Raw genomic sequence first — 16,375 nt, forward strand, 5'->3', positions numbered from 1 at the left:
CTCCATGATACCAGGCTGGCAGACCTGTGACCTGGAGAGCAAACGCGGCATTGGACTCCCTCTATATTCCCTAAAAAAGAGGTTAGTTCCCAGAGATGTGTTTTTCTGTCACCCTTATGGATAGAATTGCTGGCATGACACCAGCCAGAGCTGAAGGCAGTTTCTACTCAACTTAGAAAGGTGAGCTATTTGCCCCAAACCTCAGTTTACAAATACAAGCACTGTATTCTCCAAGGTTCAAGCAAAAAAAATCAAGATATAAATCAATATAGAAACTTCTAGAGTTCTTGTTTTTCCCAGTACAGTTTCCCCACTTCCTATGACCTGGACTTCCATTCATTTTCTGCACTCTTACCTCACTTAAATCCAATCCACTTGCATGTCATGATATCACCTCCCTGATCCCATGATCCTCTTTGAGAACAATGTACAAAAAATAACAACCACCACCCTGGAAGCTCATCGAAGGCAGTGACTGTTTCATTTGTGTCCTTATTTCCCCAACTTCTCAAAGGTTATCTTGGTATAGTGGATAATGAGCTGGCTTTGGAACTCAGAAGACCTGAGTTCAAGTCTCTCCTCTCATTCATTCTGGTCATGTGACTCTGGGCAAGTCACTTAACCTCTCATGCCCCAGACAACCCTCTAAGTTCTTAACCTTTTCTGTGTCATGGACCCCTTTGGCAATCTGGTAAGATTTAGGGGCATTCTTCTTAGAAAAAAAAGTGTTTTTACATTAACAAAATAAAGGAAACCAGTTATACTGAAATATAGTTATAATTTTTTTTTCAAAGATCACAAAACCCAGGTTAAGAATCCCTATTCTAAAACTATATGTTTGAGAGAAAATACAGCCCTGCATTTGTAAAGATAATTTGTTCATTTCACAAATGAAAACTCAGCTCAGATCCCTGTCCCTAGTTCCTAGCTCCTAGCATAATCTAAGGGCTTAATCAATGTTTGCTGTATTGACTGGAATCGGATTTTCCAAGGGCAGGTATTGCCCCTCCCCTCAACCAGGCCATCTATCTCTCTATCTCTCCTCATAGTTTCCACTCCGTGAAAACTAATCATAACCACAATGAGGGAGGTGGAAGATCAACAAGAGGGAGCATGGTTAGAAGACTTTCCAATTGGAGAACCAACCCTTGCCCTCCCAGGTACCCCATGACACTCTTTCAGAAACAGGCAGGGTTGACCTTAGGGAATCCATCATTCAGACCTTACCTTGGCACACTAGCCAAATAAGTCACAAGTTTCCGCAGGTCTTCCTGCCTTATTCTGTCATGATTGCTCCGTGCGGGGAACGTCAGAATGGGTCCACCTCGCTTATCTCGGCCACCTGTAGGAAGGAGAAAGAGGAAAAGGATTATGATCACTGCAATACCAGCTAGCATATTGTGCTTTTAAGGTTTGCAAAGTGTTTTACAAATATTATCTCACTTAATCCTTGAAACAACCCTACGAGGTAGGTGCTATAATCCCCATTTAACTGATGAGGAAATTGAGGCAGCAGAGGTGAAAAACATAGTGTCTGAGGAGGGATTCTAACTTGAGTCTTCCTGACTCCAGGTCTAGAGTTCTACCCACTATGTCACCTCAATGCTTAGGTTGAATGGCACTAAATAGGCACAAAATTCTCTACATACATTGCCCCTTCTGTATGAGAAGGATTAGCCCTCAAAGGATGCATAGACAAAACCATGGCACAAAGGAATATAATATAGGGTCACTTAGGGATTTCAGCCTTTCTCAACTAAGACAACTTTCCCTGATTCTCTTTGCTTTTCATCTCTGTGGAAATAGATGGCATTGTTGATCTATTTCAGTCATATCCATCTCAGCATGAACCCATTTTTATGGAATCTTCTTGGCATAGATACTAGAATAGTTTGCCATTTCTTTCTCCAGCTCATTTTACAGATGAGGAAACTGAAGGAAACAGGGTTTAGTGACTTGGCCAAGGTCACACGAGTAGGAAATGTCCAAGGCTACATTTGAACTCAGGTTTTCCTGATATATTATTCCTGTGCTATTTCATACCCTAGTACTTGGGAGCACAGCCTGAACTAGAGTTGGAAGGAAACTTGGAGGCCATTTCATCTAACCTCTTCATTTGCAATTGTGGAAACTAAGGCCCTGAGATGTTAAACTTTATTAAATTAAATTACCAAGAAGAAAAGACTCTAATATAAATAATGAGTTTATATAGTAGGGAAGACTAGTGGTTAGAGACAAGCTGACTCAAGTACTTCCCCTCTGAGCAACATGCTATTCTCTGTCAGTAACCTCTGAGGTTTCTGGAGTCAGAAAACTTGGAATCAAACTCTATCTCCCACATTTACTACTTTTGTGCTTCATGACAGAGAAAATGGCATTTTGAATTTTACAAGTAGAAACTGGTTTTTTTAAAAAAAATTCATCATTTTTGTTAGTAAAGTTCTCTTAAGGTTTTCCCACTGAATTGCTATGACCTTCTGCAACTGCCTTGACTTCTGGTCCTGACCATATCCAGTCTATCTCATCACCATTATCAAATGAACCCTCCTTCTAAGCAACATCACAGGCTTATTCCTTAACTGAGCTGAGGTTGCTGTCTACCAGCTTTAAGTACTAAAGGTGACTGATCTTTAAGGTTACTCATTTTAAAATCTCACAAAAAACTACCCATCTCAGTGTGTCCAAGAGTAACCATTAGCCACACCTTTGTGATCAATGCTGACTTAGTCAGCTGATAGGGAGGCAGTATAATGTAGAAAGAACTCGACGGGAAGTCAGTAGAATTGTACTATAGACCCACTTCTGTTATGTACTAACTCAGACAAGACATTTTTAAGCACTTTCAGGCTGTTTCCTAACCTGTTAAGTGGGGACGATAATATCTGTCCTGCTGACTTTGCAAAATTGTAGGATCAAATAGGAAATGTGTGTGAAAGCACATTCAAAATTGTAATGCTCTATATAAAAGAAATGGTTGTATTTTTTTTCATTATCTAAGCAGTGTTGCCTCATTTGTGCAAAACCCAGGGTTCTTGAGTGTCCACACCAGTCAGATCATCAACTCATCCATAACTGGTATTCTTCGTTTTTTAATATTTTATTTTTTCCAATTAGATGTAAAAACAATTTTTAACATTCTTTTTCTTATTTTGAGTTTCAAAATGTCTCCCTCTCTCCCTTCCCTGGCCCTTCCTTCAGAAGGCAATTTGATATAGATTATACATGTGTAGTCATGCAAAACATATTTTCATATTAGTCACATTTGTGAAAAAAAAATAGACCAAAAAATCCCCAAGAAAAATAAAAAAAATTTTTAAAAAGAAAGTTTGATCTGCATTCAGATTATATCCATTCTTTCTGTGGAGGTGGATAGCATTTTTTCAGCATAAATCCTTTAGAATTGTCTTAGAACCTGAAAATAGTTAAGTCATTCACAGTTGATCATCATACAATGTGGCTCTTATTGTGTACAGAGTTCTTCTGATTCTGCTCCGTTCACTTTGTATCAGTTCATGTAAGTCTTTCCTGGTTTTTCTGAGAACATCTTGCTTATCACTTCTTACAGTTCAATAGTACTCCATTGCAATGATATACCAAAGCTTGTTCACCTATTGCCCAGTTGATGAGCATTCCCTTGATTTCCAATTCTTTGTCACCACAAAAAAAGAGCTGCTCTAAATATTTTTGTACATGTAAGTTCTTTTCCTTTGATCTCTTTGGGATACAGACCTAGTAGTGGGTTAAAAGGTATAGGCCATTGGGCATAGTTCCAAATTGTTTTCCAGAATGGCTGAATCAGTTCACAAATCCACCAACAGTGCATTAGCATCCAAATTTCCCCATATCCCCTCCAACATTTGTCATTTCCCTTTTCTGTCATATTAACCAATATGATAGGTATGAGGTGATACCTCAGAATTATTTTCATTTGCATTATTTGTATTTCTTTTCCACTTTCATTATGTTTTTTTATGTTTTCAGTGTTCTATAATCACTTCTATATACCTTTAGATTTTTCCCCCCTCCTTTGCTTTCCATCCCCCCTACCTCCCTGTTCCCTCCCTGAAATGGCATACAATTTCATATAGGTTCACATACATTCCTACTAAATACATTTTCGCCTTAGTCATGTTGCATAGAAAAATTAAAATGAATGGGAGAAGTCATAAAACAAACCAAAACGTAACACAAAAGAAAATGATCTGTTACATTCTGTGATTGAATTCCATAATTCTTTCTCTGGATGTGAAAGGCATTTTCCCTTAAGAGACTACTGGGAATTTTTTAAGTCCTTGCATTGCAATGAAGTCCTAAGTCTACCAGAAAAAAATCCTCACACATTGTGATTGTTGCTGTGTACAAAGTTCTCCTGGTTCTGCTCCTTTCACTCAGCATCAGATCATATAAGTCTTTCCAGGCTTCTCTGAAGACTTCCTGTTCATCATTTCTTATAGCACAATAGTATTCCATTACATTAATATACCACAATTTAATCAGTCATTTCCCAATTGATGGGCATCCCCTTGATTTCCAGTTTTTGGCCACCACAAAGAGAGCTGCTATAAATATTTTTGTACATGTGGGACCCTTTCCCATTTTTACAATCTCTTTGGGATACAGTCCTAGAAGCAATATTGCTGGGTCAAAGGGTATGCACCTTTTTGTAGCCCTTTGGGCATAGTTCCAAATTGCTCTCCGGAATGGTTAGACCAGCTCACAGCTCCACCAACAATGAGTTAGTGCTCCAACTCTCCTACATCTCCAACATTTACCATCATCCTGTTTTGTCATGTTAGCCAATCTGATAGGTGTGATGTGGTATCTCAGAGTTGTTTTAAGTTGCATCCCTCTAATCAATACTGATTTAGAGCATTTTTTCGTATGACTATAGATAGCTTTAATTTCTTCCTCTGCAAACTGCTTGTTCATATCCTTTGACCATTTATCAATTGGGGAATGACTTGTATTCTTGTACATTGGACTCCGTTCTCTATATATTTTAGAAATGAGACCTTTGTCACAGACGCTAATTGCAAAAATTCTTTCCCAGTTTTCTGTTTCCTTCCTAATCTTGGTTCCGTTGAGTTGGTTTGTGTAAAAACTTTTCAATTTAATGTAATGAAAATTATCCATTTTGCACCTCATACTGTTTTCTATCTCTTGTTTAGTCTAAAATTCTTCCCTTTTCCATAAGAAGAAGCATATGCTATTCCTTGCTCCACTAATCTGTTTATAGTATCAATCTTTATACCTAGATCATGTACCCATTTGGACTTTATTCTTGTGTACAGTGTCTATGCCCAGTTTCTGCCACAGTGTTATCCAGTTTTCCCAACAATTTTTGTCAAACAGTGAGTTCTCATCCCAGAAGCTGGGATCCTTGTATTTATCAAACAGTAGATTGCTATATTCATTGACTACTGTGTCTTGAGTACCTAACTTATTCCACTGGTCTACCCTTCTGTTTCTTAGCCAGTAACAAGTGGTTTTGATAATTGTTGCTTTATAATACAATTTAAGATCTGGTAGAGCTAGGCCACTTTCCCTAGCATTTCTTCCACCTTCCCTAGCATTTCTTTATTTGTATTCTTTTTTAAAAAAATAATTTTTATTGATGTCATCTGTGTGTTACATCTTCATAGTTATCCCCAGTATTCTTCCCCTTCCCCCTCCCAGAGAGCCATCCAATATAACAAAATGAAACATTTCTAAGACTGGTAAAAAGTATTTGTCTTTCATAGAGTAGCATCTGTGGGAGTTAGTAGAATAAGAACCTGAGTTCAAATCCCACCTCTGATACTTAACTACCTATGTCACTTTGGCATGTTATTTAACCTCTTGGAGGCCTTGGTTTTCCTAACTATAAAATTAATTGATTGAACTACGTGGCCTCAAAAGTCTCTTCCAATTCTAAATCCAGGGGCTTGAGGGGCTTGATTGGGAGGGTATAAAAATATAAAAAGAGGGCACCACCACATTCTTTGCAGGGGAAATCAAGGGATTGCAATGAACTCATAGAAGCCTTATGGTACAGAGTCTATGCTGGGAAAAGAGGCACCTAGATACTGGTCCAATCCCTGCTACTAACTAGTTCTGCAACTCTACATTACAGAATTCCCTCCTCTGGACCTCTGTTTCTTCATCTGCAAAATAAGGGGATCAGCCAAGGTATTCTCTAATGTCCTGCCCACTGTGCCCTTCTATAAGCCTGAATAACTGGAAATTTTACCCCCACTTCCATTCCTTTTGGCTGGTTCTGAGATGTGTGCCTAGTCAATACTGCTCAGTTCTTGACGAACTGCAAGTGTAAGAAACCGTCATAAAGCAACTAGCTAGCAGATAAAACTGCTGAGAGATTTGGAGTTTTCCATGTCCGAGGAAGACAAGCTCAATCTTTCTCACAAGTCTTTCTCATAAGCCCATTTATTTGCCCCACCTGAGGTCCTATTTGTCATTCCTAATGGAGGAATCTAAGAATTTTTATCAGAAATGGGGATATTCAAAGTGTTAATCATCTATCATGATCCAGGAACAGGGATAATTAGCTCAGTAGATTAGAGAGCTGTGCTGATGAGGCCAGAGCTTTGAATCTACCCCTCCACTGAGAGGAAAAGTTCATCATATAACCACAGACTACCCCTCCATCGTCAGTAAACCCTCTCACAAATGTTCATCCTTGGTGAAGAAGGGAACGGGATGAGCAATCTTAGCTAGCCCATTTCCAATGCTATAGACCAGTAGTATTATTATGTCTTAGGATATCTGAGCTAGAAGAAATTTGAGAGACAGCCTAATCCAACCCCATTTTCCAGAAGAGGAAAATAAGGCTGAGAACACTGAAGTGACTAGCCCAAGGTCACACAGTAAGTACAAGTCAGGATGTAAACCAGGGTCCCCTGACTCCAAATTTAGTGTTTACTCTACTAATAATACTGCCATGGATAGAAGGGTGGAGGTAACATTTCCTTAAGCAAAAGAAAAGCTTTTTATATAAAATGATTTGTATAAAAGATCGTTTTATGTGTCTGATGATAACATGATTCTATCACATAAAATACATCAAAGATCTATGATTTCTTCAGGATGGGGACTCCTCTCACTGACAGATCATAATCCATCAATAATTTGTAGTTCCTGGGGCTCAGAGAAGTTTAATGATTTTCCCACAGTTGCAGAGCCAATAATAAATGTCAGCGATGCAATTTGAACTGAGGTCTTCCTGGCTTCAAGTCAAACCCTCTCTCCATGATCCCAACCTGCCTCTTTCAGTTTGATAACGTGTGTATATTAGGACATATGAGGTTCCACAGCTATATCTCCCATTCTCTCAAAATAGACAATAGGAGCATACAAGTCTGAGGTCTCAATTACTTGGAAGCTCTGGCACTGACTCCAACATATTCTCAGCCCCCCTCCTTCTATTCACTTATTCAGGGGTGGGGAACCTACAGCTGCGAGGTCACATGGGGCGCTCTAGGTACTCAAGTGCAGCCCTTTGACTGAATCTGAACTTCACAGAAAAAATCCTCCCTTAATAAAAGGATTTGTTCTGTAAAACTTGAATTTAATCAAAAAGCCGCACTTGAGGACCACATGTGGCCTTGAGGCTGCAAGTTCCCCATCCCCTGAGTTTCATACCGTCTATGATACCTGAACTTTGCATTGTAAAACTAGTCATAAACTTTCCTTTTTTTGGCATTTCCAGTCTTCTTCCATCTCCCTTCCTCTCTACCTCCTTATCCTGTGTAATCCAATGATCCTGGGCTCCTTGCTGTCTGTCCCTCACACAAAACACTCCAACTCCTGCCTTTTAGCATTTTCACCTGGCTGCCTGAATCCCTAATGCTCTCCCTTATGTCCATCTCCTAGCCTCCTTTGATTCCTTCAAGTGCAATCTAAAATTTCATTTCCTTCAAGAAGCCTTCTCCAATCCCCTTGAACACTAATGCCTTCTTCTCAGTTAATTGTCTCTAGTTTATCCTGTTTTTATCTTGTTTGAATATAGTTGCCTGCATGTTGACCTCCCCTTAGACTATAAGGCCCTTGAAGGCAGGGACTATCTTTGGTCTTTCTTTGTATCACTGATACATGGAACCTGGAGCAGCAGGCCCTTAGCCAAGTCACCAGCAGGTGGACTTGACTTGTATTCTCTTTTGTACTGGAGAGATTCATGTACTGGTTTCATTAGGACATGGATCTCCCTTCTAGACACTGAGTTCCTTGTGGGCAAGAGCCATGACTTAGTTATCTTTACATCCCCAGCCTCCAAGATGTAAACTGTGCAGGGATTAATGGTAGGCAAAGTATGCAATCACCGTGGGTGAGACACACTGGAGGAGCAAGAGAGACACCTTTGAACATGACTTTTCATAAATATACATGGTTTTAACACTGGTAAATTTCATTTTCATAGCCCATAGGTATTAATTTTCTGCTGAAGTGAAGGCTTAAAGTCTCCAGTGGACAGTAACATAGGGATTGCAATTTTCAAATTTGCCTAGGGCATATGAATGATAAATCCTGGATCTATCCATAGGCCTGACTACTATCCAACTAATTCCTGCATGTCAGGTCATAAATGTGTGTATCAGGGCAGAGGTGGGGAAAGGGGAGAGGGGGAAACACGGTAAAGGGAAAAGCAATAATGAGGGTTTTTAACCACTCAGAAAGAATTGAATGAAATGAAATGTATGCTTAGAAGAACTGAAAAGCCACTTCCTCACCCAAGCCTTGATCTTTTAGAGTCACAAATTCAGAGCTAGACGAGACCCTCGAGCTAGTCTGGTCCAACCCTTCAGGAACCTGAAGCCCAGAGCCATTAGGCTATTTGTTCAAATTCATGTTGGTAGTAAATTTGGATCATAGATTTAGTAATGATAATAATAAACAATAATATTTATACAACACTCACTATGTCCCAAGATCTGCAATAAGGGCTTTACAATTAGTATCTCAATTCATCCTCACAACATGTCTGGGAGACAGGGACTAGTATCCCCATTTTGCAGATAAGGAAACTGAGGTAAACAGAGGTGAAGTGACTTGCCCAGGGTTCCACAGCTAGTAAGAGACTGAGGTTGGATTCCAGGCCTGACATTCTATCCATTATACCACCTAGGATCTCAGCCATCATTTAGGTCAACTTTAGCTTAATTTACAGGTAAGTAAACTGAGCCTCAAGAGAGGATAAGTACTTTTCTAGTATTCCAGGTGGTATAATGGACAGTGTTGGGCTTGGAGTCAGGAAGACCTGAATCTAAATTCTGCCTCAGATACTTCCTAGCTATGGGACTCTGGGCAAGTCATTTAACCTCTTCCCTTCTCATATTTTTCATCTGTAAATGAGAATAATGAATATTTTAATAATAATAAAATGAAAATAAGCCTACCTCATAGGGTTGCTGTGAGGATAAAATGAGATAATATGTATAAAGTACTTTGCAAACCTTAAAGTGATATATAAATGCTAGCTATTGTTTTTCATCTTAATTCTTCCTCACACACTCTGTAGCAATACCAGCCTTTTTTCTTTTCCTCACACAGCACATGCTATTCTCTGAATCTGTGCCTTTTAAATAAGCCATCCTCTTGCCTGGAATGCTCTCACTCCTCATGTCTACCTGCTGGCTTCAAATTCCACCTACCCTGGAAGGCCTTTCCACCCTTTACCCTCCACCCTCAACAGTGGCTTCCCCTCCAAGGCTATTTCCTATTTCTATTATATTTTTCTGGTATGGCCATAGATGCCTGCGTGTCATCTTCTTCATTAGAATGGGAGTTCCTTGAGAACAGGGGATTATTTTCAGTCTTTCTTTGTAATCTTGATGCTTAGCATGGTGTGTGGCACACAGTATGGCCACTTATAAATGTTGGTTGATTGACTGACTCATTTGTCCAGGGTCACACAATAATCTCCATTGCATCAACATGCTGATTCAAGATTTTCCTTCTTAGGTGACTTCTGACAATTGCTGCTGCTCTGGTGGTTAGGTAGGATTTGGTAGGAAATTTCTTGGGTTTCCCAGAAGCCCCTCTACAGCCCCAGGAATGGGTGTTCTTGAGCTCCCACAGAATCCAACTGTTTAGCCTCAGGGAACCAGACCTGAGCCCTAGGGGAGCTGGTTTACTCGACCCACGAAACTAGAGTCCTTCTGTACAACAGAGGAGGTCTGCCACAGGGGTCGAAGGAACTGTCAAACTTGTTTCCATAAGGTTGTAAATATGTTCAGCATCCAGCAAACTCCAAGAAGGCCAAAGTCCCACCCTCCGCCCCCAGACTTTCTGAGCCAGAGAACACTGCTTGGGGGCAGCAGCTCAGACCCGAAAGCAGGGTCCTTAACCCTTTCATGTTACTGGGTGGGCACTGAGCATCTACAATGTGAAAACAGCAAGAGACACCCACGCTGCCCGTGCAAATCTAGAAAAGCACAGTTTGGTCCCCTTCTATGCCTGGTTTCCCTACCTGTAAAGTGGAGGTAATAACAATCCTCACATGCCCCTTGATCTGTGTCATTAGATTAATTTAGTAACTTCTAAAAAGCTTCTCAGCCCACGGAGTGGCTTTTTTCTCTTACTGGCTGTTCAGAGTTTATTAGTTTTCACTGAATAGCAAGCAAACACAATTACCTTGCTGTCCAAAAGCACATGGGTGACTTGGGAAGTGAAAACTATGGTTTTTGTCTGCTTTATTTTGGACTAGAAGGTCTCTTGAGGTCACTTCTAGCCCTGTAAAATCACAGAATAACAGATTTCAACCTAGAAGGCACCTTAGCGGCCATTCAGTCCATCTGACTTATTTTACAGTCAAGGTGACTGAGGCTGAGAGAAATTAGTTGACTTGCTCAAGGTCTCATAACTGATAACTATCTGAGGTGGGATTTGAACTCTATCTTCCTGACTCTGAGATTAACAGCTCTCTATCTACTGAGCTACCTAGCTAAAATCCTATAATTTCGTGGTTGGCATTTTGCTTTTGCCTCCCTTAAAATTATAACCCAAGATTGTGAAGCACAGCCATTTCAGAAGGCATTGCACAAGATGTCTGGGATCAAAACTGAGAGACTGTATGGGTGGATGACCAAAGTGCCCCAGGAACTCTTTAGGAAGAAAGGGGAGAAGAGGTAAAAACCAGCACAACAACTCCCCTGCTTAAATAGCCAGCCTACTCTCAGAGGTTGAGTGGAAATGGCTTGAAAACTGGAGAACAAGATTGGGTGGGGGTGACGGGAAGCAGGTTCTGATTTCTAAAAATTTCTAGGAAGGAGTAGGGGCAGAGATGATGCTACAATTCACCCTGAAGGCTCAGCACTGGTTTTACTAACTTCTTCATGGCCTCCTGAAGCAGGTCTCAGATGATTGTGTCATGAGAGAACCTTACTAAGTGCTCTGGGGATCTCAGATGAGTTATATTGAATGGATGACTCATTTCCCAAAGAACAAGCGTGGCCACCAATGCTTTGGGTCTGACTTGGGGAAGCTGGGGCAGCAGAAGATAGAATTTGGGTAGATGAGACCTTGAAGTTCACCTAGTCCAAACCCTGCATTTGACTTCATGACAGATGAGGAAATCTAGGCCAACTGAAAAGTCTCTATGGTCACTCAAGTGCTAAATGACAGTCAGGATTCAAATCCAGGTCCTCTGACTTTTTCTTGTTGTTGAACATTTCAGTCCTGTACGATTCTTCGCAAACCTTAAAACACCACGTAAACATGTCATCATCTATTGTTACTGCTACTGCTGCTATCACTACTAGTGTTAATTTCTGCTTACTACCAAAATCAGAGAATTGTAGTGACATACATTTAGAGGGGGAATGGACCTTTGTTTTTATTTTCTGTTTGGCAGTGATACTGGAGTGGTTTCCCATTTTCTTCTCAAGCTTACTGATGAAGAAATGAGAATGAGGATGAGGAAATTGAGGTGACTTGCCTAGGGTCACACAGCTAGTAAGTGTCTGAGGCCAGATTTGAACTCAGGAAGATGAGTTCTTGACTCCAGGTCTGCCACTCTACTCACTTTATCATCTAGCTGCCCTCTGACTTTAGAAATTATTTAATAACCTTTGTACTATACTGCCTCACCCTAGAATATTGATCACATCCTAGCAGAACTTTGAATACATGATCAAGGGAAGTTTTAGAAATTCTTCTGGAAATCATTAATATTACTGTGTGGTCTCCTCACCTGGAACATCTCTCCATCCTGCCCACCCCCTTCTCCCAAGAATGAGTTCCTCCTGGGTCTCTATTTTGGGAGGGATTCAGGCTGATCAATCTTGAATCTTCTCCCTCTGCGTCAGACTCTCTGGCCCTCAATACCAGGTCTCCAAGTGGCTACCTCTTCCCTTCCCACCCACCCCTCCCCACCCCCAATTTTTCAACTGCCTTTTGTGTGTTGTTACTATCATTGTATTATAGACTCCTTGAGGGCTGGGACTGTCATCCTTTAGGTTTGCATTGAGCAAAGTGTCATGCATATAACTAGCCCCTAATAAATATTTGTTGCCTTTGAGGTCAGGAAAGCTCTGATTCTTTCTCAAGTTGGTTATATTGGGGTCCTTCCTGGAAGTGGAAGGAGGTGGAGTACACAGGATAGGAGAACTGGAATCAAAAGACTTGGGTTTGAATTCTGATTCTTCTACAATGTGGCTTTAGACAAGGCAGCCTCTCTGGGTCTCTGTTTCCTCCAGTTCAGAATGAGGGGTTTGGACTCTTGAGTTTTTGTTTTTAAATTAATTAATTAATTGTTGGTTTTCAACGTTCACTTTTATAAAATTTTGAGTTCTAAATTTTTCCCCCTTCCTTCCCACTTCCCCAAGACAGCATGCAACATGCGACATGTGACATAGGCTATACATGTACAATCATATCAAACGTATTTCGACATTTCTTCTATGACTTTTAAAGTCCCTTCTCACTTCTAAATCTGTGACACTACAATTCCCTGATTTTAGCAGTCATGGCAGCAGTCGTAGCAGTAACAATAATGATGACACTTTTCTGTGGTATTTTAAGCTTTGCAATGCATTTAATAAACATAATCTCTCTCCAAACAACTCACTGAGGTAAGTGTACAGTTAATACTTGCATTAACAAGTATTATTAGGCCCATTTTACACATGAGGAAAATTTTGAGACCTAGTCTATTCACTGCGAACAATGTCTCCACCTATCTCTTCTCTCCCTGTAGTATTTGGTTAGGGAAGTTTACAAGGATTGGGGTGAGGCCACAGACATCAAAATGTTATCTTATCATTAAATCATACACCCTTAAGATTGTATTGGATTCCCCAAGGACATTTTGTTCAGCAGAAGGGCATTTAACCTATCTTTGATAGATTGATAGCTCTTTCATTTCTAAAGCCATTCTCAAGGATAAGAGTCTGTATTTTGCCTATTTCTCAGAAATCAAATGTGCTTTCCTAGTTGTCAGGAGGGTTTTATTTTGTCCTGAGATAGATATTTACTGAGTAAACTGTAGAAGTGAAAAATCAGTATTTAAATAAAAAACATTTTAAAAATAATAAAAATTCATATTTAAAGATTTTTTAAAAAAATAATAAAAATCAGTACTTACAGAAAAATTTTAAAAATGATAAAAATTTTAAAACATCAGTATTAAAAGAAAATTTTATATATTTATATCATAAATATATACATATATAATATAAATATTATATATTTAACTCCCCAGGTATACTCATAAGTTCCACATGCAGAAGTTCCTCTTATATCCTTTTAAAAACACTTATTGATGTCTTGTTTTTATATCACCTTTATTTTCAAATGCATCATTCTCCATTCCCATACCCATCAAGTTACCTCTTATTTCAAAATATAAAGAAGAACAAAATGTTCATTAAAGCCAATGAACATCAACTGAATCTGACCATAAATGCTGTGTTCCATTCCCATAGTCCCCCACTTCTGCACAGCAGAGAGGGAAGTGTATTTTCCCATCTCTTCTTTGAGGGCAGCATGGCGCAATGGAAAGTATGCTACATTTTGAGTCAGTGGATCTGAGTTTGCATCCTGGTTCTGACTGACCTTAGGCAAGTCATTTCCCTTTGCTGGGCCCCAGTTTCCTAACTTGCAAACTGAGATATTTTACTAGATTTACCAGATTTACTTGAAGTTTCCTTTTCTATGATCCTAAGACAATCTTTGTCATTATAATTATATAGCATTCAGTTTTGTCTTTTGTTGTGATTCATGTGAATGGACTGGGTCTCAAAATTTTCCTCATCTGTCATTGGGTATCAGTCTATGTGAGTCATGCTATACTTCTTTGCTTTCTTCATTTTCCTAATTTCTTACAGCAAAATAATATTCAGTTACATTCATGCACCACAATTTATTGAGCCATTCCTCAACGGATGATAATCTTTTTTATTTTCAATCCTTTGTGCTTACAAAAAGGGCAACTACAAACTTTATCAGCTCTCTAATTTAACTTCCTTTGGGTATCTGCTTAGCAGCGGGATCTCTAGATCAAAAGACATGGACATTTTAGTTACTTTCCCTGAGCAATTCTAAATTTCCTCTTCTTTCAGAAAATCTTCCTAGATTTTGCCTCTCCACTCCCTTGGCTCCCAGCTCTAAGCATTCTATCCCTCTTGCAATTTTCTTATCATGCTTTGTCTGGATCTCTCCTTTGCTCTTTTCACATCTGGCATTGAATCATGCTTATATGTATCCATGTTAGATTTCCACCATAAAATCATAAGCTCTGTGAAAGCAGGAGCCACGCTGTTTTCCATCTTTCATCTTTGATTCCCAATGCCTAGTAATACCAAGTGCTTATGAAATGCAGCTAGGTGGCACAATGAATAGAGTGCTGGACCTGGAGTCAAGAAGACTCATCTTTCTGAGTTCGAATCTGACCTCAGACATTTACTAGTTTTGAGATCTTGGGTGAGTAATTTAACCCTATTTACATCAGTTTCCTCATCTGTAAAATGAACTGGAAAAGGAAATGGCAAAATTTCCAGTAACTCTACCAAGAAAACCCCAGATGGGATAAAGAAGAGTTGGACATGACTGAAACAACTCAACAGCTACAGCATTAAATGCCTGATGAATCTAACTGAATCATTTTCTGTGCAAGAAGATGGTGCCACATCAACTGGAAAGTGCGTAAGTGGGTGGAGGAGGAAGTAGAACATTACATGTGTGAGGAATTACAGAAGCACCAATGAAAACTGACCAACTCTGCAAGGAGGATGTCTGAGCTAAAAGACAGGTGATCTCATCAAGAAAGATGGAGTAAAGGACTATTACAGAAGGCCCTGGACTATGTGCCTGAAGGCATGAGAGTGAGGCCACTAGCCTGTGAATATGCCCCTTTTTTGTGTGTTGACAAGGAAATGGCAGCCTGGGTTCCTGGTTACCCTCCTCGTTAACCTAAGAGGATAAGTAAGCATCAATCCAGAACTTGGATACACGCCCACCAACAACTTCTTGAAGTGGTTAGCACAGGGATCCCCACTTTTCAGGTGAAAAAAAAAACTGAATCTCAGAGAGACCAAGTGATTTCTCAAAGATCCTATGTCTAGGAAGTGGCAGAGACACATCTTAAATCCCCTAATTCCATTATCCTTCAAAGCAAAAGTTGACTCTCCATGTGTTCAGAAATACAGTTCATTCCTTGTTTCCAATGTGTGTGGGGTGTAGGGATGTACCTGCTTTCCAACCACCCTTCTTCTATGGTCTGTCTTCTGTTCTTATGTCACTCCTATGTTCTAAATTATTTGTTTCTTATTTATTTCTGACACCTCAGACCAGGTGGGAAAACAGTAATTGATGGGTGTTTATTCCTTCTGCCACATTCACCCTCTGTCCTCACCATCTGGCTTCCTCCCCCCCACCCCCATGCTAGAAAAGACAAGTCTAGAGTGTTATAGCTTGATGATAGGTCATATATAGAGAGCTGAAAGGGACCCTAGAGTCCTACTAGTCCCATACCCTTATTTTACAGATGAAGAAACTGAGACCCAGAGAAGTTCAATGATTTGCTCACAGGTAGTAAGAACTAGATCCAGGATTCTGAAATTCTCAAGTCAGGTCCCCTGTATGCTATACCACACTACCTTGCCCCAGAACACTATCCTTTCTTCTCAACGTTATATTACAAATCTTGTCAAGAAATCAATAAAACTTCAATGAATGGAAGTGTCAGTCAGGGGAGTGGGAAACAGGGAGTGAAGCTAATGCCCAGTTGAGTGTTGGTCACTTCTTATTAGGAAGACAAAACTCCCAGTGTAGGAAATGAAGGAAAAGGAGAAGCTGTAGGGAATTTGTTTGGAAGATACTATAAGGAGAAAAGTGAAGGTCAGGAATGGGGTTGGGAGACCACTCAAGAAAGTCACTCATCTCC

General features: G+C 39.9%; 1 protein-coding gene across 6 annotated transcripts in view; it reads right to left on the bottom strand.

The window, feature by feature from the left end:
• Positions 1-16,375, bottom strand: part of KALRN (kalirin RhoGEF kinase) — a 963,226-nt gene that overhangs the window by 671,673 nt on the left and 275,178 nt on the right. For all 6 annotated transcript variants that reach the window (XM_072616710.1, XM_072616706.1, XM_072616705.1 and 3 more), the window contains exon 3: positions 1,228-1,342. In XM_072616710.1, coding sequence (XP_072472811.1) covers positions 1,228-1,342 — 115 coding nt within the window. The remainder of the gene's footprint in view (positions 1-1,227; positions 1,343-16,375) is intronic.

The sequence above is a fragment of the Notamacropus eugenii genome, chromosome 5 (assembly GCF_028372415.1).
Source record: "Notamacropus eugenii isolate mMacEug1 chromosome 5, mMacEug1.pri_v2, whole genome shotgun sequence".
NCBI classification, from domain to species: domain Eukaryota; kingdom Metazoa; phylum Chordata; class Mammalia; order Diprotodontia; family Macropodidae; genus Notamacropus; species Notamacropus eugenii.